Source organism: Hibiscus syriacus, unplaced genomic scaffold (assembly GCF_006381635.1).
Source record: "Hibiscus syriacus cultivar Baekdansim isolate YM2019G1 unplaced genomic scaffold, ASM638163v2 tig00110321_pilon, whole genome shotgun sequence".
In the NCBI taxonomy this organism is placed as follows: domain Eukaryota; kingdom Viridiplantae; phylum Streptophyta; class Magnoliopsida; order Malvales; family Malvaceae; genus Hibiscus; species Hibiscus syriacus.
This window is the reverse complement of record NW_024062680.1, coordinates 1,623,373-1,648,341: the sequence shown is the minus strand read 5'-3', so window position 1 is coordinate 1,648,341 and position 24,969 is coordinate 1,623,373. Positions and strand designations below refer to the sequence as shown.

The following is a 24,969-nucleotide window of genomic DNA, read 5'->3' as shown; positions in this document are numbered from 1 at the left end:
AATGTTACACTATAAAAAGGTAATAAAGAATTTATGAAGAGATCCAAATAAAATTATCAAAGCTGGAAAATAAAATGTTACCAAGGACGAATTTATTTTTCTAAATCACTGAAATTACAAAATAAAAATGTGTTTGTCCTAATCCAAACAACTTAAATAAAATAAAAGACTGCAGATAAAAAGAAAAGGCTACAAAAGAAGATTATTTTTCAACTGAATCGGCTCATAATCCGTCGGAACAAAAGAAGATTCTTAAATTTGGTATCAAGTATTGTAAGTGTTAAAATTATAAAGCATTACTATGTTACCATCTAACATCAAGAGAGTATCGGCGTTATAAAACGAAACTGCGGATTTCTTTCTTTGGTTCTCCCAAATCGATAGTAAACTTTTTGTTCCAACACTTGGATCGATCTATAGGACTCCATCGTCCATACCTCCAATAACTCTGCATCTCGATATTATTGCCGGCTAAGCTGCATGTATGGCGAGATCGGTCATTTAATTTCAAATTAATATCCAATCGCTTCCAAGTCCAAGTACTCGAATCAAAAATTTTGCTATGACCGAAGAATCCAAAATCATCTTTTGAACTGCAAAGGATTTGTTTTGAGCACATCACTTTAGGTTACCATGATGGATACATAAATGATAACATTGAAAACACTAGGCTCTTTAATTAAAAAGCGTTATATTTTAGACACTTATTCGTGGAATATGATAATATTCAACGTAATAAAAATATACTTTAATTTATAATTAAGATAATAAAATATATATTCTAATTTATAAATAAAATAATATTCAAATAATTTAAACATCAAGTAAAAACATAAAATATTTTCTTTTTATAAATAAGTGAACTTTTAGAAGATATTTAGTTTAAGGCTTAATTATAAAATAAGTGAACTTTTAAATAAGACAATATTCAAATAATTTACTCAGTTGTCACAAACGTTAAAAAAATTGGTCAAAGGGTCTTTTCAACCCCTGTAGTAAACTCAATTTATTATTTTTGTCTCTATCGTATCTTCGCATCAATTTAACCCTCAAAATTGTTTAATTGCAACATTCTATATCCTACCCTAACTTAAAACCATAAACCGATAACCCTAATCCTAAATCATAACCTCATAACTTCTAAACCCTAAACTTTAATCTATAACTTAAAACTCACAATTTAAGGTTTTAAGTGAAGAGTAAAATATAAAATGATACAATTAATCAACTTCGAGAGCTAAATTAATATGAAAATATGATAAAGACGAAAATGATGGATAAAGAAAAAAATGATAAATTGAATCCAGCAAAGGCAAATGTGACCCTTTTGCCAAAAAAATTCCATTAACTACTTAAAATATGACACATGGCATCTTTATAAAAAAATATTTTTAAAAAAAACTTAAAATTGTTATTATTTTTTAAAAGTTCTCAAAAAAAAATTAAAATCTAAAAAAGTCCCAAAATCCTTAATCCTAAAATATCCACCCGACCTATTGCTACTACCCCCACCGACGGCCTACCAACTAGCCGCCACCTACCCACCCACCGACTGCATTAATCGTGACTTCAAACTCTAAACCCTAAAACCCAAAAAATCTCTAAACACAAATCCTTAAATTCAAACCCCAAATCCCTAAATTTCAACACTCATCCATCTCAATAGATGGGTGAGTGGTCGAAAAGCTCGTAAAGTGTAAGTGAGTCAAGTTCGTTAACATTGGTGATGGTCGGTATCGAAATTAAAAGTCTTGAAGCATTTTATGAAAAATAGGAAAAATTAAGATTTTTTTAAAAAAAAATTAGGTGAAAGGATCACCTTTGCCCCTATAATAAACCCAATTTATTATTTTATTTTCGTCCCAAAATCTAAAAAATCATAACTTATTGGCAAAAGGTAACCTTTGCCCCTGTAGTAGAGTTACAAACCTTCTACAGCCTTGTAGTAGTGATAATCATCAATGGAGGAGTAAACCAGACCTTCCCTTTCGAGGAACTCAATAGCATCCCTAGTACAGGACGGAAAAGAAAGCAAAAATGAAGAAATTAATGGATGATTACTTACAGTATGCATAACTAAAATAACTCAATAGTAAATTCATCATATGTACATACTTGATCTTTTGCACCCCCATTTCTCGATCACTGGAAATAGTAGTAACCAACCAATCGAATCAGAAAACATTGACACCAATTGAAGTGTTTTGAGGAAGTATCACAAATCAGAAAACTTACATGTTTGATAGTTGCTGCAGATAGTTCAGGACCATTTTATCAAAATTCTTGAGCCCCTCCGCATTATATTGCATAGAGAACTGGAAAAGAGCAAGATATTTATTGGGGGGGGGAATGAGGATTAAAAGGAAACAGTAAACTTTTTATATTTTGGTTTCATACATCATTTGTCGATGCTGGCTGGTGTCCACTAGATGCACCCCGCACAGGAGTGCTGAATGATAATCTGCCACCTGTGGGGCCAAAGCACCACCCTTTGACTACAATTAGCACAAGGAAAACACCAATCAAAATCCATACTCATCTCCAAGAGATCAACTCAGATTTATATGCAAATTTCATCAGTTTTAGACATAAATACCTGTGCTTTGCAGTTCTGCAGATGGAAATGAATGCACACGATAAAGTGGCAAGTAACTTCATTAAAATTTGTCGCCAACCTAGAATTGCAAGAAAACAAAGAAATGAACGCCACCAATGCTTAGATAGTGTATTAATGGTTGTCAATATTACAGATACAAACTAGTAAGTTGATTTACAGTTATAGGTAAGACCATCAATTAGGCGGTCAAATGGCAGAAGTGAAGTTAAAAAACATTAACACAAGAAAATAAGCTCATCGGTGCCCTAAATGGTACACTAAGCTGCACATGATATCTCAAAGTATATGCTCCTTTGGCGCCTCCAATTTCATGTCAGAACACGAAATCAGAGCAGGCAAAGGAAAAAAACACGAGCTCTGAAGCATTAAAATGTACTAAGTTGCATAAAACAACAATCTTATCCAAGTTTCAGCCCTGGTTGGTTCATTGGATTTGAAATAAATGTAACTTGTAAAGCACATAAAGGATTCTATATGAAAATTGTGTCACGTTACATGGATCAGATGCCATTGAAATTCTTAGTAAGATCATATTCAAGCACGGAGCACATCAACCAACAAATTGAGTGTGATAACAATAAATAGGAGATCACAACTGTACAAATCTATTGCAAAATAAGAAATTTTATTTATGGAACCATACCTCACAGAGAAGGCACTTAATTGCTTCTTGCCTTGATAACTTTGCAAGTGTCCATTAACACGAACATAAGTTCTCTCTCTGTTGCACAAAAAAATTCAAGTATGTAACCAAATATAATAACGTAGAACTACAACAGAAGCATATAATAACGCCTTGATAACTTTGCAAGTGTCCATTAACACGAACATAAGTTCTCTCTCTGTTGCACCAAAAAAATTCAAGTATGTAACCAAATATAATAATGTAGAACTACAACAGAAGCATGTATTAACATTCTAACCTAGAAACAAAAAATGCTTGATTGAGTTATATGAAGGAGAGAACTTACTCTAGTGCATCCATTTCCCTTGTATCAATCATTTCAGTCATCCGGGTTCAAACAAAAAATCGTTTAGAGAATAGTTTCACTTTGCAAATCAAAATTGCTTATCTAATTTCAATATTCTTCTTTTAATGCAATGATGAAACAAAAGACACCAACGGTACCAATACAACGGAAATTAATTAAATAACAATAGGATGTCATTCATAAGTGAATCGATTTCAAATGGAATCTGCTGTATTACCATCTTATACATTCAATTTGACCCGTTCCATCATCCAGTCCGAAACGTATACCTGAGGACCTTGAGTTTTTGTTAAACGCCATGCCAACCACCGTAACCTAAACCGACAAAGCATCCAAAAATAAAATAAAATAAAATAATGAATTGATCAAATAACTAAGTGGGTTATAAGGAATTTCTTCAATTAAGCTGTAGGGATTTGTAGCTTTAAGTGTCAAGATTTAACACAACGATTCTTTTCATTCAAAACAAACAAATAAAAATGATAAGCGGTGAAAGGACTTGAGAAGTGGTACATTGGCAACATCAACACCGTCAATTATGAAATTGGATTTCTCATCACCAGATTGAGATGCTTCACTTATCATCTTCACCGTCGCCGGTACCAACCCCAGCGTATCACGGCTCAACTAAACACCAAATAGGGGGAAAGGTGAAATTAGATCGATCAACTACAAACAAATACTCAAAATTTCAAAATTCCCCAACTATAATTATTTTATTTCCTATTGCCAGATGAAATGCATACAACTTACTCTTGCAGGAGACGGGGTTGAGTTAGCGAACTGAGAGGGCGTGAATCCGTCGAACTGGCTATTAGAGAACATGCTTGGAAACCTAAAATCAGAAAGGGGAATAGACGAAAATGAAAGTGAAATTAATTCAAACCATATATAAGTAGTGGTAGTCAACACTAGATAGAGACTAGGAAGAGACTGGTTTGGGATTACTACTTCAAAACTTTCCCGCCAATTAGTTATTATTTTCCCGCCTGATGTTTTATTTTAAGAAACAATATAAATTTCAACAAGTGGGCCTGAACGGATTAACCTTGGGTTGAGCCCAGTGTCCGCTCAATACGAGGTCGTTTTACAATGTACAACTACTGTAAGCGTTGATAAAGAAGGCTGCTTTCTCGGCTCATTTTGCGATTCTCTGTTTTGCCTTTGGATATCAACTAGCAATTATCCACGCACAAAAGAAAAGGTAGCAAATACCAAAGCAACGAGCATTTTATCCGGTAAATGTTCTACGAAAAGTGCATTCACGCCTATGACATAGAATCGAGTCTTAGAAGATGTATTTGAAGGTAATAAAATTTTATTACGACTCAAGTCCCGCATATAAAGTTAGTTGAATTGTGCTAAGAATATGTAGTTATCTTGATGGAATTTATTCCTTAAAACGGAGGGGTACTGATTGTTTATGAATTCAACTCCAAATTAATGTCAATGAAAGATGGAATAAAAAACTTCTATCATTTCATTTGTGAGTCAATTATTTATGTAAAATTGAACTCATCATTTTTTTTAAATAAAATAAATATAATTATACAGAACTAGCACATTATAAGATTTAAACCATAAGAAATTTTAATAAAAGTAATATATATTTTACATGGGATGAAACTCAAATGTGGATTCATCTTATCATTTCAGTCAAAATCTTATTGACCCGTAAAATTTTAAAATTTATATGAATATTACTTTAGAAGAATAAATGAAAAAAAATCATAATACTTCTTTCTCTTTTTTACTTGTGTCACTTTTTCCTTTTTATATTCTTTTTGTTTTCGACGTTAGCATCAATTTTGGGTTGAACGTCTATCGTTGACTTTTGATCCTTGATATTAATCATCAAAGATAAATTGTTGTTGAATTATGTTATTGTTAATTTGTTAACCATCCAACATTGTTACAAGCAATTTTATGTTAATATTGATTGTGTTTATTTTTTAATACCGACAACAATTTGTATTAGTATTTATCATTTGTCTGAGTTGTTTGGTTGAATTTTAAACTCTTTGCTTGTACAATCTTTTTCTTTCTTATGTAGTTGGTTTATACAATTCGGTAATTTTAAGAGAAATGTCCGGATTATAAGATTAGTTTACTCTCCTTATAATTTTGTATATTTACTCCTTGTTTAATCAAAGTTAACGTCTACCACGAACATCAAATACAATTAAAAAAATATGATATAAACAAATTATAATAAAATTTAAATATATATATCTTACCCAATAAATTAATGACATGGAATGATTACATTGAATCCAAAACAGTTAAATTTTGAATTGATCAACTTTATAATGATTGATAGTAAGATATAAATGATTTACTGATAAAAAAATAAAATTAAGAGGGAATATTGATTGGACGACAGGTTCCACTAAATATAAAAAGTGGCAATGATATGAGGCCGTTTACTTTCTGCGTATTAATCTTTAGTTCAGATCCAGTGGAGTGTGTCAAGCCAGCCAGCCATAGATTCCGTGTCTTCTGGCTCTCTTACAATTACTCGCACTCAACACTTCGGTCTCCACCATTTATTATAATTTAGAATCCTATGAAAAAGGGGGTTTTGCATTTACAAGGGAAGTTATGCCAACATGTGATGCTGCTCCCACCTGTGATCTCTGCACTTCGGCTGCTTTCCCATGAAAAAAAAAAGGAGAAAAGGGTCCATTATCATGCTCGTGCGTTTGCGTTTGCTGCTTCATTCATTGAAAGCCGTTATCGATCCTGATCACTTGTATATATAATGCATGTCATGGAGGCGTAGTTTAGTTTTGCGGTTGAATCATTAGACCGTCTCAGGGTTCTATTAATAGTCGCCTTAACGTTTAAATATTAATTAAATAAAGTTTTTATTTCTTTTAATTTAGTTATTTAAAAGAATTTTATTATTTATATGTCAAATAATTTAATCCTTTGGTACGAACCAAGCAATCTCATTGGTTAAGGGACTTGTTGTTATCTCTTGAGATCTCATGTTTAAATATCGCATATGCAGAAATATGAACGTTTATTGTTAAATGATTAGAGTGTTTAAAATATTTAATTAAAACAAAACAAAAAAATAAATTTTATTTTAAATTTAATTCTGGTCATAGATAACTCTATTTTAAACAAACTCAAAATAATATATTAAAAATCATTAATCTCTCATAAGATAAAATAAGAATTATTTAGAGGACCAAATTTGAGTATTTAATTCAATGAGTTTGAGATCAGAAGATGAATGATATCAAATTTTTTATATCAATAATCTGGATAAAATAATTTTTGAAAATCAGAATAATATTTTAACATTTTTTAATGTAAAAAAATATAAAAAAAATGGAAAGGGATAGAGGAGCCAACGAATCTCGGAGCTACGTCCTTGGATTAGCGGTCCATCTTTTCAAAATACGTGCCGTGTCCTTGTTCAATGGAAGGGTCATTTTAACATTTGAGGTCCTTTTGTTAGTGGCATTGGACACGAGGAAGTGATAAGAATCACCAAATATGCAGTGACCACTTCCAGCGTTGGCCGTTTCTATCAATCACCTCCAAGTACTAGCTACCCAAATTCCACTCTTCATTAACCGCCCAATAACACTCGTTGCTCAAAGTTGAAACCTAGGCATGCAACAGTACTGCCAAGTTCACTGCACTGAAATCACGTAAAATCAGAAATGGATAGAGGGGATTAATTGGATAGTTTTTTTAGAAATGAATTTTTGTATATTTTAAGGGTATTTTTATTTTTTTAATAATTTATTTTTAAATTTATAAAATTTTATAAATTAATTTCTAACATAAAATCTCTCGCCCGTCTATCATGTCAAATTTATTCCTTTTAAATCAAAATGAAATCACTCTCTTGATAGTACAATTTTATTTAATCTTTTTATATTTATAATCATTTTCTTATGAAACTTATCCTTGTGGAAAAAGTCTCTAAAAAGCAGTGGCGATGATATACTTGGAGGCTGAATGTTGCTACCTTTTCAGAAACCATTCCTCTCTGCCGTATTTATATTCTCTCTCTCTCCATTTGCATCACAATAAAACTGTTGTTTTTTTGTATGATAAATTCCTTTCATCCAGTGGCTCAAATGGGTCGAAGGGTTTTCTATATAATACTTTAATAAGTTGGTGGACCCCGTGGAACAAAAATTCTGGACCATTTTCTGGTCTTACAATGACAAAAAATGGTTTGTACCAAGCACTAGGGGAGGATTGTGAGTGGAAGAATATGTGCCAAACAGTTTTTTTTATTATAGATTTTAAATTTGTTCAAATAATTATTTTATTTTTATATAATTATTAATAGACTACACATCAAACACTAATTAAAATTGAGCATCACATTGCCTGAATATATATGGTCTGCCGGCCAATCTCAAATTCCATCTCATAATTTCCACATACATGCATGTGCTTTTCCTATTAGACGGAGTGTACAAATATCAATTTCTTATCTTCCTCGTTACATTACACCATGTTAAATTTTGAATCAAATCTAAAGTTTTAAGTAAGATTAAAGATTTGCTTTTTATTAATGGAATAAATTAAATTGAAAAAATGTTTTATAATATTAAAATAAATTAATTATTTTTTAAATTAATCCATTTAAATTATTGATGTATATGAGAAGATGTGGATAAAAGTAAGATTTTATATCAGGAAGTACGAATTTAATAAATTATATTAAAAAAATTAAGAAGTATAAAATTATATTTTTTTAATAGTTTGGAATGATTATAAAATATTATTGATAATGTATACACACATTACAGACATAACTATTTGAATCTAAAACATCGAGAGAGAATAATACTCTTTTAGATCGATTAACTAAGATTAACTAAAATAATTAAATAAATCAAGCAATTTTACTTTATTATAGAACAAAAAGTAAATGAAGAATCAATCACTATTAAAACGATTGTGATGGAAAGAGATAAAAGCTCAACCTTTTTTTTTCTTTTTTATTACATTACTTCTTCAAAGTTTGATTGATAAAAGTATTTGATGAAGAAACAAATACTTCCTATTTCCATGCCTAAATTATATCATCAGTATTCTCGCAATTACACATTTACAAGGTTATTTATCGATGAATGGATCAAATTATAAAAAAAAATTAAAATTAAATTCTATAAAATAAAAATTATTCTTCTATACAAGATCCTGTTTGAATAAACTCCAAAACATAATAATCATTTTTATGATTATCAATATTAAAAAATTCCATTAAAATAGATAATAATGATTCACTATTTAATAACTTAACTAATACAATACCTTTTGGAAAAGGTTTTCCTATTCCCCACGCTGATTCCATTTTCCACATAGTACATCATATCTATTATTACACCCCTTTTTTCCTTTGAATCTTATACCTATGATTATTGATTACACTTGCTCACCAATATAAAAATCATTTCTATTTTTATTACTAGTTTATATATTAATTTATTTAGTTAGTTGTTTAATAAAATAGTATTCATTTTTTACTCTACATAAATTATATGACCCTATTTTTAAATCGTAACTAATATAATTACTTTTTCCAAAAAGTAATTAATATATTTAAAAAAAAATATTTTAAAAGTATATATTAGTTAAATATCATTATATATCATATTATTTTAAAATTATTGATTGAATTTAATTTAACTGTCATTATTATTAGTACAACATACATGATAACGTTGATAAAGAGGCCAAGACGGAACAGGTTAAGCGGGTCCCATGGTGGCTGCACTTTTTGGTACTAGAAATGGAGGGTTGCGATTAGGGGCTCCTTCCTCCTCCGCCATTTCACGTATATATAAAGACCTGAACGCTGGAACAGACTCCATTCATTTACGTTAATAACACAAAACCCATAACCAGAAAAAAGGGAAACGCCTCTATTTCTTATACTACAGTAATTTCCTTCCCACTCCTCCTTTGTTAGTCCATCTTTTTAGCATTGGTAATCAGCCCGTTTCTTTGTCGTGCTCCGAGTGTACGAGTATTTAAGCGTCTCGCGTGGTTCCTTTTTTATATTTGCTTTTGCTGTATACATGCTCTAGTAGCTGCAAGTTCCTTTTCTGGCTAATCTCCACGCGACTAAGGTTGGAAGATGCCGGGCGGCATAAGCCTCGAAGAGATAAAAAACGAGTCCGTCGATCTGGTATATTTTTGTTCTTTCATCTCTTTACATCAATCATATTAATTTGATACAAGCAAGTAGTATTGGGCGGTTGTTTGATTTGCTTTTCAAATCACAAAAACGAGCAATTATGTGTAAATCATATGCTTTTGTGACGTTCTGCGTTCTGGAATTTTATGAAACGAGTGTGTATCTAAACTTCTAATTTCATGTTTCACTAAAACGGTGGAGGTTTTCGATTTTTTAAGGAATTTAAGCCAAATTAAGCGCGAAATCATGTTCTGCGATATAATCTCTTTTTCTTGTATGTTTCAAATGATTCATGATTTGACGGTGAAGTAGCTATGTTTCTTAATTTCAACAAGCATCTTCGTTCATTCCAAACAAATTAAGCGATGATTTGTGGCTACTTGAGCTTAATACGTATAATCTACGTTGACGGATCCATAATTTTTTTTGAATGAACACATATATATTAATAATAAAAATTTTATTGGTGTGAACACAAATAAAATTTTAAGATAGACATTAACAATAATAATAATTAACTGGCTGAAAAATTCAAATTTCAAGATAAATACTCGCACACCCTCAAATATACGTAGATCCGCCGTTGTATATCCATTTTATTTTCTTTAATTAGTATGATATCTGTTTGTAGTAAGATCGACTACCGATTTTCTCTTTATCCTCCAACTATGAGCATTGATCACATCCTTTTCACTCTCTGTATTCTTTCATTAATTTTCAAATAATTAAGAGGTTTGGATTGAGCTAACAGCTTGGGACTAGTGTGGGACAGTAGGAGTTGCTATTTTTCGCCATAAATCTTGTTTTTGCTTTTCAACGTTAATTTTGCTATTGAAAAGTAAACAGAAGTTTCCTTTACTTCTAGGACTTTTAAGAGAATGCTATGATTATGATTTTTTCAATAGAAATTTGTTATATATATTTTACTTCTGTTATCTGAGTTTCTTTTGTGTTTTTTATAATTTATTACATGAGATGATCTTGTGAAATAAGAAGTTTATGTCTTATTGCGGATAATTTATATGGGGGAGGAGTAAAAAATGATATTATATTTTAAAAAATTATAAAAATATTTTTTAAGTGTGTAGAGGCAAAGGGAAACGATGAAGGCGATGGGTATAATATTATTTTAGAGTGATGTTAATTTTATTTTTAATAAAATATAATAAAACATTTTTTCAGAAAAATATTAGGTTTTATTTTCATATCGGAATTAAGATTTATTGTTGACATCTAAGTTTAAAATTTGATTTTTTATATTAATTATCAGTATTTGATATATTGATCAATTAATCTATATTAAATATCGTAGAGACCCATTACAAAGACGATGCTCTCAACTTAATTTATTTCATTCAGCAACATTATTATTCAAATCCTTAATCTTATTTAAATAATTCAAAAATTATTTATTCCTTTTTGAAAAACATATTGTACCCCATTAATTTTGCTGTTCATAACATTTTTATTGGTGGCGTAACAAATCAATGGATAAAAAATATATATATGTATATATATTTTAAAAATATATAAAGTTATAGTTCATTTTTTTATTTTTTAATATAATATATTTTTTAAATAATAAAATCTACGTCCTAAAAGATTATTATCTATTAAAATAACCATCCGGATCATACAAGCATTCCCACTCATAAAAAAGTTACCAACCATTTAAAGGTTTTAAAGGAATATTTTTTTATTAAACTAATGTGATTACAAAGTAATATATATTCTAAACATTATCAACTATTTAACAATAAAGCATAATTACCTTTGCAGACGCTGGTGTTCGAACCTATAACCTTTAAGAATAATAAAAAGAATATTTACTTTTATATATAATAATTATGATTTTTATTCACCACTAGATTGAAAAATGATAGCCTAAAACTCGTCCGTTCTTCTATTTATAATAATCTAACCATACTATAAAATAAATTCCACATATTTGCTTTAGGCTTATGGATTTTTTGGCCTTCGAAGTTGAAGAATTTAGGTTATACTTTTCCATTTTTCTTTAGCTTTGGGCACACTATGTCTATGTTTATGTCTTTGTCATCGTGGATCACATAAGATATCATATCATGGGAAGGGAGATGAATTAGGGACGACATTAATAGAAGGCCTTTTTATTTTATTTTAATTTTTATTGTTGAAATGTGCTGCTCGGTTTTACATAAGTTACTGCTATGGCGGTGTTTCTCCTTCACAGGGAGTTCTTTAATTGAAACCCACCAAACCGTTTCGTACATACATACATACATTTAAATAAACTTCTATTTGACCCCATTCACATTCTGCAATGTTAGCATTAGGTTTGTTTTGATTTTGAGGCTGATATCAGGTGGTGGATTCTGTTATATAATTTTAGCTTCTACTCTAAGCTTCAGTATCTATAAAATTTTCATCTGAAGTTCAATATTTTTATTGGTTCTCACTTGCATGGCCATATAAGTTCTTTGTTATGCAACACTTGATTTCTACTTAAATGCATACACATGCACACACAGAGATAGACAAAGCAATCATTCTTCTTAGGTGCACTTTTGAATTTTGATTGATGAAACGATAGTTAAGTTGGTTAAGTGATAATTGCTTATAGGAACGGATTCCTATCGAGGAAGTTTTCGAGCAACTAAAATGTACAAGAGCAGGCTTGACTACCGACGAAGGCACCCAACGCCTTCAAGTTTTTGGACCAAACAAACTAGAAGAGAAAAAGGTCTATACATTACCATAATCTCTCACGTACCTGTTTCTAAATTTCCAGTTTGTGTTCAGTTGTATAATCTGGTATATAATATGGTGCCAACAGGAGAGCAAATTTCTCAAGTTCTTGGGTTTTATGTGGAACCCTTTGTCCTGGGTCATGGAAGCTGCTGCTATAATGGCTATTGCCTTGGCAAATGGTGATGGAAGGCCTCCGGACTGGCAGGACTTTGTTGGTATCATTGTCTTGTTGGTGATCAACTCCACCATCAGTTTTATCGAAGAAAATAATGCTGGCAACGCTGCAGCTGCTCTCATGGCTAATCTTGCTCCCAAAACTAAGGTGGAAACCAAGATCCAGACACTCAATGGTTTGTTGAGAATTATCCGTCTTATTTTTCTCATGATTTCAGCTTGGTCTTGTACCATAATATAGGTTCTTAGAGATGGTCGATGGAGTGAGCAAGAAGCAGCAATTCTGGTTCCTGGGGATATTATCACTATAAAACTTGGAGACATAGTTCCAGCTGATGCTCGCCTTCTCGAGGGTGATCCTTTGAAGATTGATCAGTCTGCTCTCACTGGGGAGTCTCTTCCTGTCACGAAGAATCCATCAGATGAAGTGTTCTCTGGATCAACCTGTAAACAGGGTGAAATAGAAGCAGTTGTTATTGCAACTGGTGTTCACACCTTCTTTGGTAAAGCCGCCCACCTAGTGGACAGCACCAATCAAGTTGGGCATTTCCAGCAAGTGCTTACTGCCATTGGTAATTTTTGCATTTGCTCCATTGCTGTTGGAATACTCATTGAGATAATAGTCATGTACCCAATACAGCACCGCAAGTATAGGGATGGAATTGACAATTTACTGGTTCTCTTGATTGGTGGAATCCCAATTGCTATGCCAACTGTGTTGTCTGTCACCATGGCTATTGGTTCCCATAGGCTTTCTCAGCAAGGGGCTATTACAAAGAGAATGACCGCCATTGAGGAAATGGCAGGCATGGATGTTCTCTGCAGTGACAAGACTGGGACTCTGACTCTAAACAAACTTACAGTTGATAGAACCCTAATTGAAGTGTTTACAAAGGGAGTCGAAAAAGAGCATGTTTTACTCTATGCAGCAAGGGCTTCAAGGACTGAAAATCAGGATGCTATTGACGCCGCAATTGTAGGAATGCTTGCTGATCCAAAGGAGGTATTATTTCTTTTTCAAGTCTCTCTTCTTCTATTGTTACCGTTAGGTCCTAGACCTCTGTGTCATCTTTTACACTGATCGGCCAGGCACGAGCTGGTATCCGCGAGATCCATTTCCTACCATTCAACCCCGTAGACAAGAGAACCGCTCTAACGTACATTGATTCTGATGGAAACTGGCATCGTGCTAGCAAAGGTGCTCCAGAACAGGTAATAATACTTTTCTCCCATTTTGGAATATAAATTTTTGAAGTTTTAGGTAGATAGCTTCTAACTTATATGCTTTCAATGTTTTTGGAAGTAGATCTTAAATCTTTGTAATTGCAAAGAAGATGTCAGGAGAAAGGTTCATTCAGTTATCGATAAATTTGCTGAACGTGGGCTTCGATCTTTAGCTGTTGCAAGACAGGTCAGAAAAACAAACTTTTGAATGATTCATGTTGAATAGATAAGTCGATTGGTGTAGTCATATTGTTTAGTTTCCATTTCTACAGCAAGTACCTGAAAAATCAAAGGACGCTCCTGGAGCACCATGGCAGCTTGTTGGTTTGTTGCCACTTTTTGATCCCCCGAGACATGATAGTGCTGAAACCATCAGAAGAGCTCTAAACCTTGGAGTAAATGTTAAGATGATTACTGGTAAGAGTTTTTTAAATTGTATTTAAATATTGTACATTGTCTATAGTTTAAAGACGCAAATTTTGTAATATTTTTCTCATACCAGGGGATCAGCTTGCCATTGGCAAAGAAACTGGCAGGAGGCTTGGAATGGGAACCAACATGTACCCTTCATCTTCCTTGCTGGGTCAGGACAAGGATGCTTCAGTTGCTTCTCTCCCTGTAGATGAATTGATCGAGAAGGCTGATGGATTTGCAGGAGTATTCCCTGGTGTGTTTAATTGTCAAATGTCTACCTAAATATGTGATATTCTGAAAAATGGAAATTATTAAAATGCATGTTTTGGTAAGAACTTGGTCGATCATTAAAGATATGTTGGCATCTTATTATTATTATTATTATTATTATTATTTTGTAAGAAAAGAGTCGTGTGTTGTACTTGGCGCTTGTTATCATGCACATCACTTATTGATTTGCAGGAACATCCCTAAGTCTCTTAGGTCGTTCCTGATAGTATCATTATTTTATTTGCCATAAGGTCCCCTGCTAAGTTCCTCCCTAACAGTTTGTTTTTCACGTCAATGACAGAACACAAATATGAAATTGTTAAAAGGCTACAGGAGAGAAAACATATTTGTGGCATGACAGGCGATGGTGTCAACGATGCTCCTGCTTTAAAGAAGGCAGACATTGGAATTGCTGTTGCTGATGCCACAGATGCCGCTCGAAGTGCTTCAGACATCGTGCTTACTGAACCTGGATTAAGTGTCATTATCAGTGCAGTACTGACCAGCAGGGCTATTTTCCAAAGGATGAAGAACTACACTGTAAGCCACATCGAAGCTTAATTTTGTTTGCAATTTACAGTCCTTTACTCCACGGGGAAAGTGTTTCTAACTTCGTCTCTTGTTCCTTTCGACTTCTATAGATATATGCTGTTTCAATTACCATTCGTATCGTGGTAAGTATATACAGACCTGCTGAGACTTGAACAATAATAATTGTAAATAATTTTACAAATGGATTAACTTATTCATATTCATTTTTGGCAGTTTGGCTTCATGTTTATAGCCTTGATATGGAAGTTTGACTTTGCACCCTTCATGGTTTTAATCATTGCCATACTAAATGATGGTGAGATGAGTTTTATCAGACTATTATTACTTTAATATGTCTTTGTAAAAGCCACCAGGAAACCTACCATTGTCTTGTATCTGAGTTATTTCATCATCACACACATCTATAGGTACAATCATGACAATTTCCAAGGACAGAGTAAAGCCATCTCCACAGCCTGACAGCTGGAAACTCAAGGAGATTTTCTCAACTGGCATTGTGCTTGGAGGTTACTTAGCACTAATGACAGTTTTATTCTTCTGGGCAATGAAAGACACCGATTTCTTCTCTGTAAGTTCAGTTTTACCTAATTTATGCCTTATTTTGATGCGTTTTTCTTTTGATTTTGCTAAGTTTCCTTTCTTATATTTCAGGACAAGTTTAATGTTAGGCCACTGAGGGATCGTCCTGAAGAAATGATGGCAGCTTTATACCTTCAAGTTAGTATTGTGAGTCAGGCCCTCATTTTTGTTACACGGTCTCGCAGCTGGTCCTTTGTTGAACGTCCTGGACTTCTATTAGTCGGTGCATTCATTGCTGCTCAGCTGGTAAGAAAATTTAACTCATCATTTGAGATATCATCCGTTCGATAGTCTGCTTTTCCCTTCGTATGAATCTATCATAGCAGGCCTCGCTTAATTTTCTGTAAATCAACTAGATGTATCATTCCTAGTACAGCTAAATCGAAATAGATGCTTTTTGTTGCAGTGAATTTTGACAAATAGATAGCTTCCTGTTAACATATAATGAAGCTTTAGCCACTTGTATTTGGCAGGTGGCCACTCTGATAGCTGTCTATGCAAATTGGGGCTTCGCAAAGATAAAAGGAATGGGTTGGGGGTGGGCTGGTGTAATCTGGTTTTACAGTGTGGTGACTTATATTCCACTTGATCTTATAAAATTTGCGATCCGTTACGTTCTTAGTGGAAAGGCTTGGGACAATCTTCTGGAGAACAAGGTAGGAGTCATCATGGCTTTCGATGGATCTCTCCATTTCTGCTATGTAGTATTTATATTTATTTCTGATTCATTTGCACTTATTATGCTGTGTTCCTATATAAAGACCGCCTTCACTACAAAGAAAGATTACGGAAAAGAGGAAAGAGAAGCACAATGGGCAACTGCACAGAGAACGCTGCATGGTCTTCAACCACCTGAAACCTCGAACGTGTTCAATGAAAGGAGCAGTTACAGGGAACTTTCAGAGATTGCAGAGCAGGCCAAGCGTAGGGCTGAGGTTGCAAGGTGAGTTGAACTAATTTTCATGCATATGCACAAAAGAAAACATCCTTCTTTTGGGATTATGATCTTAATATATATAACTTATGTTGTAGGCTGAGGGAGCTGAATACGCTGAAGGGGCATGTCGAATCAGTTGTGAAGCTGAAGGGACTTGATATCGATACCATTCAGCAGCATTATACAGTTTAAAGCTAAAGCCGCAAGCAGCATACGAACGAAGGATCATGATGATCATGTGTTCCTCTCTCCAAAAAAAAAATTGACGACGAACAAGGCCTATGGCCAATTTTATGAGAGACAAAAATAATGAAAAGGAATCTGTAATATTGTTAGTATTCTAAGTCAAGGTTATGTAAGTACGTTCAACTCATAACCTTGCTTCTACATCTACGATTCGCTCTTGCTTTCCTTGTATGATGGATAAACTTTTTAGTGACAGATATATGTTGACATTGCATTGTTGCATTGCAGGAGTCTACAACCTTTCCTTTCCATTCGTTATAGTATACATTACAGAATCGAATGTTGATTTATTCTCGAGTTATGGTGGACTTGAAACTAACCCATGTCGGGCCGAGTAGCTGCAATTGAGATGACGGAACTTGTGCATTAAGCAATCAAGTGATAAAAGGATGAGGAATAAGTACATCCAGTAACTAACCTAACCACCTAAATGTCCTTTACCGCGACGAGAGACAACTGATCGTGCACAAAGAACGGCAATAACTAACATTTTTCGATATACAGAGTGGAAAGTTATACAGGGAAGGATCTGGCATATACTACATTTGATATCACCCAGTTCACCGTAACAGCTGACGCTGTCATCCTCGTAGATGCTTTTCGTGAGCCATTTCGACAATGCTTCTTCGGATAGCACAGTGCTCACATTACTACCCGTCTTTTCTTCTAAGTCAAGTAATTCCTGTCATGATATCAAGCTGAGCTAATTCCACTGTAACAACACAGACTGGAGAAAGGATCATACCGAAACAAAATCGAACCTCATATGACGAATTATTTATATCCAGTCTCATTTGTCTATACTGGTCGTAAAACTTTAGGCCATCAAGGAGCAAGCCAGTACTCATTTTGACATCGATTTGTAATCACCCAAAACCAGTACGCATTCTTGTATTGGGACAGACAGTTGCTTCCTCCATCTCCATAGAGGTGCAACGTTTAACAACATTTTATTTTTAATTTTTTGTCTGTTTAAAGTTGCAGGTATTTTATCTCTTACATTTTAAACGATGGCCGCCCTTCAATTTTTGTTGTTCTTTCTGTATCTAGAGGTAGTAGAACAATTGTTGACAACATTTCAAGAGAGGAAAGGGCCACTGAATAATGGTTAAAAATACTGCCTTTCGACGAGTGTTAAAACATGACTTCTTTTTTTAATATTATTTCTACTCTGATTTTTCATAAAAAAAAATAGTATTACATTCATTCAGACCTTGCATTTTTTTTTACCTAAATATTTTTTAGTTAAAATCTAGAGTGACCTTATTTCCAATCATTTATCGAAATAATAACCTTTAGTTGGATTTTATTCAAAAAGAAGAAATAAATGTAACATGCATCGGAGATGCGTGTTAACACGAATTGAGCATGAAATCCTAATAACAAGTGCATGTACATCAAACCCATCCTAATAACAGGAAAACAATTAAGGGCATTTCATCAGAGCAGATTCTTTAGGGAATGTTGATGACTAAATAAATTTAATTAATCACAGCTTAGACCTTCACTTTCCACTTTTATGTCACTATATTGAACATGAAAACCAGCAAATTGCCTACAAGCTAGCGACTAAATTAACAAGTGAATATGAAAGAAAACTTGAAATGCTATACCTGAAAGTATCAATTCTCTTATCTACCAACCCAACACGGTACTTGCTTGTTATGTCCCTTACCCCACCACCCATTTGCTTCGCAGTCGACGTAACATAGTAAAACCGTGCACAAGATATACGCTTAAACATCTAAAACACCAACATATTACAATCACACAACTGCAGATGCAGTTCGGCGAAGATCTACCCCGTTATCGATTTTGCTGCCGGTCGTTCTGCCTTTGAAACTGCCGTACCTTTCCCGCCTTGGCAGAAAAAGGGAAAGGAGCATTTGTTCCAACCCCTGCACTGTGTACTTTGCATATTTACTGGAACTTGCATCTTGCTCCACCAATGGCCCATAAGTTTGCATATAGCTTCGATAGACGGGTAGAATCGCCTGCACTATTAGTTGGCATGTCTTCTCCCTCAAATCTCTTTCTGAGATAACCCAACCAGACTGCTTTTTATACATCTCGTCAAAAGCTTCATTAAAAGTCTTCAACCTTTTCTTTACGAGATCACGAGCAGTGGCACGACCACCTGAGAACAGAATTAACCCTTCACGGCTTAAATGGCCAGGGAGCTTACCCCAGCTCTCTCTTACGAAGTCCGCGGAATAATACTCCTTGTACTGTTCATGATCTTTCAACCAAGTATCTCCCATGAGCTCTCCAATTTTTGTTCCCTTTAAGTGTTTGTATAGATGCCAGTGGCTGTTCATGGCAAAAAGATAGGACAGCGTAGCATCACCATATGCCTTCACCCATGTTTCCAAATTCAAATCAACGGCCTTAATTATTTTCAAAACCTCATTAACAAGAATCATCTCCTGAAATTTTTTATGCTTCCAGCTTTGGTGAATGACAAGAACTTGGGTCAGGATCGGCTTGTACTCATCACCGAGCAGTTTATTGCAGTACTCAGTTATGAAACACACCAATTTAGGAATGCTCCCATCCTGAGGAGGAGGGATCTGCCTCTGTAATTCCACCTGAACAAAGATTTCCCAGAAAATTTCGGCTGCACCGTCAATAACCCTCTTGATGAGATCTCTTGTCAGGTTTTGGATCTCAATGCATGCTGCTCCACCAAAGAGCCTGTTGAAATCCAATCTCAATTTTGTTCAAAGATGCAAATATATCCAATAACTTGAGAAGCTTTAAAGGTTCTTTCTTGCTTTCGGTAATAGTCTTCCCAAACTGAAGAAAAGCAAGAATGCCAGCTTGTGCAGCTATTTTTGCAAAACATCCCATCCAAACATCCAGGCCAATCCTCTCGAAAACATCATTACAAAGTTTGAACTCTGCCTCGAGTAAATGCTTTACTGCAAACTCCAAATGTTTTCCCCACTGTCCTATATACCCCTCTATGCTCTGCACATCGTTGAACTCTGAGACTGAGATCTCGAGATAATCCAAATCAAGTGCCTTCAAGCTAGCTCTGACATTTGAACTACGAACTTCAACATAGATTGTAATGCACTTCTCAAGTCTATTATTGGCAATCAGCCTACCAAGAATTGCTTGCAACTTCTGAATAACAGTCACCGGCAAGGGTGACGGTGCAATGCATGCCTGTTCGCCTAGTGATGGAGATGACATTGGAAGTGGCACGCTATGCTCCGTCAATAGTCTTCTAAACTCATTTTCCAGTTGGTCCAATGCAGCATCTAAAAGCCCCCCATCAAGATGTATTATTTCCCCATCATTTTGCAACTCCCTTAGGCCCTTGAGTGATGTCTTCAAATTCGACAAATACCGTCCATCAGCAACTCTGTTATCCTCCAAATACTCAATTATATCTTCCAACCATTGAATAGCCAATCCGCAGTTATCACCAAGAAACCTCAATGCCTCTTCGAGGCGTTTCAACACTGATAAATACCCAGGAAGATCATTCCTGGGATCTGATAGAAGGGACTTCTCAAGTCCATGGACGGCATCAAAAACCTTAAGCACTGCTGCAGCAGGGCCTACAGCTCGGTTAATATATGGCCCCCAACAGCTGCAAGCGCGTCCTTGTCAGCACGAATTGGGCGGACCGCAGCCTCTAAGGAAGGCAATCTTTGGTTGATCTCCTCTATTCTTGGTCCAGCCTTTTCAAGAGCCAATCCTAGGGTTTTTGATTTCTCTAAGCTGAGCTTTAGTGACTTTCTTGCAGCTATCAAATTATCAATACAAAATTTATTCTTGCAATCATTACCAGGTGCAGATGGGTCCATCTTATTCCCCCAAAGGAAAAGCCTAATCAAAATCCAAGCTTGTAACCACGAATACGTGTGAACTGAAACTACAAATTTAGAGATCTACAAGCAGTTCCAAAATGGGTATTTTATCCTTGTTTACTTCTCATGGGAAATTTTATCAATTTCCCACGAATTCATGTAAGAAAACCTCTTTATTTTCCCCCTTTATTCTTCACCAAATCAACCCCTAAAAAGAAGACGAAAAGGAACACTAAGTGGGTGGGGAGAAAGCGAGTAAAAGAAACTCACTTCGGAAACGGAGAAGCACAATTGTGGGGTGAGAGAGGTGCGCTGAACCGACGAAATGAGCTGGAAGGAGAGAGTTTGAGCGGAATCTGAATCGTTGAGTTTTGGATCCAAAGAGAAACCCTAAAGTATACTGAGAGTATAACAAAATAGAAAGAGAAAAAAAGTAATACGCAAATTGCGAGAGTGGGACGCAAATTGCGAGAGTGGGAAGAAGGACGAGAGCACCTTTAGAATTTGTCTTCTTTTAACTTTTATTTTTTGCATTGAAGAAAGCGCTGTCCATCGTTGGCCAGGGAATCCTTTTAAATTGAAACATACTTTTAATGTAATTAACACAATAACAATAATTTTAGTCTGAACAAAAAATATACATTCTATCAATTTGATTGTAATTTAAAATAATTTAATAAATTTAATATTTTATATTTAAAATTTTCATAAATTACGTTAGTCCATTCGATCAAAGCAATAGTTAGATAATTATATTCTACTATAATGCATCAATAAATTACTGTTAATTTATTATCATATCAGAAAAAATATTTATAAAAAAACAAATAATTTAAGAGAAAAAAAAATTAAATTAATAGACATTTTGAACAAAAATAATTAAATTTAAACAAATATAATATATAAAATTTTGAGACTATAACTATTATTATATTAGGTCATACTATTATTTTACGTATTACTTAACGATTAATTATTTGTTATAATAATATTTTTATTAAATAATTGTATCATATATATATTTTAAAATAATTTGTTTGTAATCGAATTAATAATTAATTGATATAAACTATATTTTATCCTTATTATTATTCATAATAATAACTAGTTAGGTGAGATATACAAATGGTGCACCCAACAACAGGGTGATAATTTATCAAGTCCCCAAAGTATTAAAAGTTATGAAATGGTCCATTGATTATAGGACAATACTTTGTTTAGTCTCCCAACTATTAAAAGTTACAAAATGTCATCTAACTATTCATATGTTCTAAAATCGTCATTTTTCTGTTAAAAATTTAATGATAGTTTGAGCTGGATGTTAACCTAGTGACTGTGATATGATAAAATTTGATCCCAAAAATCTCAAATAACTATTATATCTCCGTCAACATATTAACATTTAGCTCAAGCTGTCATCATTCTTTTAACGAAAAAAGATGTGTTTGGAATATATGAATAGTTTTATGATCATTTTGTAACTTTTAATAATTGATTGACTCAATAAAATAAAAACCGATAATTAGATTACTATTTTGTAATTTTTTATAGTTAAGGAACTCAATAGAATAGTGTCTTATAGTCGGGGGCATGTGTGTGCTTTACCCTAAATAGTTTAATATTTTATATATCAACAATATAATTTTTTAAACTCGATGAATTGATTATATATCATTAAGTGTATTTTATTAAATATAATCCCATATTTGCAATGTCAACACCCTTTTTTCGGTTGGTTTGTTTGGCGTTGAATTGAAACTTGAATAATAGCGTGAGAATTGTTTCATAGGATTCTCTTGAACCGCCCGAAAGAACAATGGCGCGCGTGTACGTGGGTAACCTAGACACACGGGTCTAGGAGCGGGATCTTGAAGATGAGTTTCGTGTCTTTGGAGTTATTAAGGGGTATAGTTTTGTTTTCTCTTCCGTTTTAACATAGGTGTCCGTATTTTTAAGCATGATTTTGTTTTTCATAATTCTCCAAATGCTGCTCTTCTTTTGTTTTCCTCCAGTGTATGGGTTGCTCGTAGGCCACCGGGTTATGCTTTCATCGATTTTGATGATCGCAGAGATGCCGAGGATGCCATTCGTGAATTAGATGGTATTTTCAACAATATCTTTTTTTTTAGTATGTCACTTGTTGCATCCTAAATGTTTTGTCCAGTCAGCTGTGATTCCTTTCTCGTTATAAACCAAATATGAAAAACTAGAGAATGCCTTGGTTAGGACTTAGGAGCTAGCACATTGATTACTGGGATGCTTAATCTTGAGGTTGTGGGATCGAGTCCATGGAGGGTATTTCATAATTTGGAGGTCTCCTACGGAAGTTGTTCTCAACCTAGTGTTGGGATCATCCTACTATCTTACCTCCCCTTACCCCTTATATATGGGAACAAGGGACAGTCATTTTTTCTTTCCTTGTTAAGCTTTATGATGGAAATCATGGTTTTGGTATGCCCTTTCCGGTCTTTACTTCTTCAGAACTAGATATGGCTTTATGAAGAACTTACCTTTTCCGTATTTGCTAATAACAATTAACATGGATCAAATTTACAACGGGGATCTCTCTCCTTTTGTAATTTTCTTAACTTCTATTGATTTTTGTCTAAGGAAGTCTACAAAACTTGTTGGCAGGAACATAGCGTTTATCTCTTTCACCCACCTAGATGCAAGTCCCTAATTTTCTTTTTCTTAATGGCATCTTTAATGAGCACGAGTTTCTCGTTTGAGACTCACAATCTATTTGGTGTACTTGGAACAAGCAGGAATGGCTGGAGAGTAGAGCTTTCTCATAATTCTAGAGGCGGAGGTGGTGGCCGTGGACGCTCTGGTGGTTCTGATTTGAAGTGCTATGAATGTGGTGAGCCTGGTCACTTTGCTCGAGATTTTGTCATCCATCCTCTGTCCTATAGATTTGATGATGCTCACAGCTATTCACTTTTATACCATTTGCTGTTAGATATACGAGAGTGAAATATTTCTACTGAATTTGGTGCAGGAATGGTGTAAGAGAGCACCATCGGAGCAGGAGCTAAGTACCACGAAGATGTAGCTTTTATGTGAGGAGACTGGATAGTGTGTTTAGTTTGTTTGGGCTTCAGTGCTACTGTTTAAAATTGGGCAACGCCCTCAGCCTCTTGGATTTGGTTAAGTTCGTTTCTGTTTTTCTATATTCTATGTTGGTTTTCTTTGCTTTGTCTATGCTAAATATTCCTTTCTGCATAGTAAAGAAGAAGCTAAAGGCGACGTCTATAAATTTTGTTGATAAATCATTCCAGGAACCCTGCTAAAAGTTCATGCTTTTTTTCTTCCTTTTTGTGTTGAGGAGCTTTTCTGCGTCTGCCTCGGTGCTTTTCTGCTTCTACACTCCCCTGGGGTTTACATCTTTGCTGGCCAGCTATGGGTTTTTCAATACTAGATGATTGTGGGTCCCATTTGGCATCGTCTCTAGTCTCTACTTGGCTATTTGCTACTGTTTGAACGAATCTTTCTCTCCGGTTGTGATGCAACTTCACTCAAACTCGAGTGGCGTTTCTTTACTTTTAAGTTTTATCTTAAAAGGGATCTGAGGAGCATCGTCAAATGCTTCTCTGGCAGGTACTTATATCTGTTCTACAGAAGTTGATATTTTAGGATCCCTGAAACATTGAATTTCTTTGCAAACTTCTAAAAGAGAGACAACAAAAAGGTTAAGAAGGATACTTTCTGTTTCAACATGTTTTTGGTCATGCAATTAACTAGCAAGAACATGTTTAGAGTCCTCTATTTGGGTTTGAAAGCTGGGTTGCTGAACTCGCCGTTCTTTACTGTCTCCGGCTGTCTGCATCTGCATCTAGATGATGAAAAGAAGTCTGCTTTTGAATAATTCATTATGTTTATTGGGTTGAGACTTGGGAGGCATCTAAAATGGGGATTTTCTGTGATGGTTGATCTTTAGCTACAGAAGCGGATTATCTTCGACTATGATCGTCATAGGTTAATCATGGTTCTTTACAGTATTGGGTGCAAGACAAAGTGTAGCTGAAGTGAATTGTCACTTCCCTTTGGTCTGGTTCAACATTAGGAGCTACAGTCATAGTTGGATGAAATTTTTATTGGCTTATTGAATATATTTGCCACATGTGAACGAGAGTTTTTAATGGAACCGGTCATATTTGATTTGGCTATTCATTTACTTTATTATTTTTTTCTTATCAGGCGATAACATCTAAATAAAAAAAAAAAGTATGCGGAAA

The 24,969-nt window shown here is 34.2% G+C and overlaps 1 protein-coding gene and 3 pseudogenes across 1 annotated transcript; 2 read left to right on the top strand and 2 right to left on the bottom strand.

The window, feature by feature from the left end:
* Positions 1–2,231: 2,231 nt before the first annotated feature.
* LOC120117853 lies at positions 2,232–4,487 on the bottom strand (annotated as a pseudogene).
* Positions 4,488–9,543: 5,056 nt separating this feature from the next.
* On the top strand, positions 9,544–17,056 carry LOC120117702 (plasma membrane ATPase 4-like). The gene is made up of 17 exons (XM_039137941.1): positions 9,544–9,577; positions 9,681–9,778; positions 12,390–12,509; positions 12,603–12,839; positions 12,933–13,694; positions 13,781–13,903; positions 13,998–14,102; positions 14,188–14,332; positions 14,418–14,582; positions 14,901–15,139; positions 15,241–15,273; positions 15,365–15,446; positions 15,559–15,719; positions 15,803–15,976; positions 16,204–16,386; positions 16,492–16,673; positions 16,763–17,056. Exons 2-17 carry the CDS (start codon positions 9,728–9,730, stop codon positions 16,857–16,859), a joined length of 2,859 nt encoding a protein of 952 aa, XP_038993872.1. The 5' UTR covers positions 9,544–9,577; positions 9,681–9,727; the 3' UTR covers positions 16,860–17,056.
* Positions 17,057–18,421: 1,365 nt separating this feature from the next.
* Positions 18,422–21,210, bottom strand: LOC120117701 (annotated as a pseudogene).
* A 1,325-nt stretch (positions 21,211–22,535) lies between these two features.
* Positions 22,536–23,707, top strand: LOC120117822 (annotated as a pseudogene).
* Positions 23,708–24,969: the final 1,262 nt, after the last annotated feature.

Bases quoted from the DNA above. Each gene is read 5' to 3' on its own strand.
- LOC120117702 (XM_039137941.1), top strand. From the start codon at position 9,728: ATGCCGGGCGGCATAAGCCTCGAAGAGATAAAAAACGAGTCCGTCGAT. The intron at 13,695-13,780 runs GTATTATTTCTT...CTGATCGGCCAG, and splicing joins TGCTTGCTGATCCAAAGGAG to GCACGAGCTGGTATCCGCGA. The intron at 13,904-13,997 runs GTAATAATACTT...TTTTGGAAGTAG, and splicing joins GCAAAGGTGCTCCAGAACAG to ATCTTAAATCTTTGTAATTG.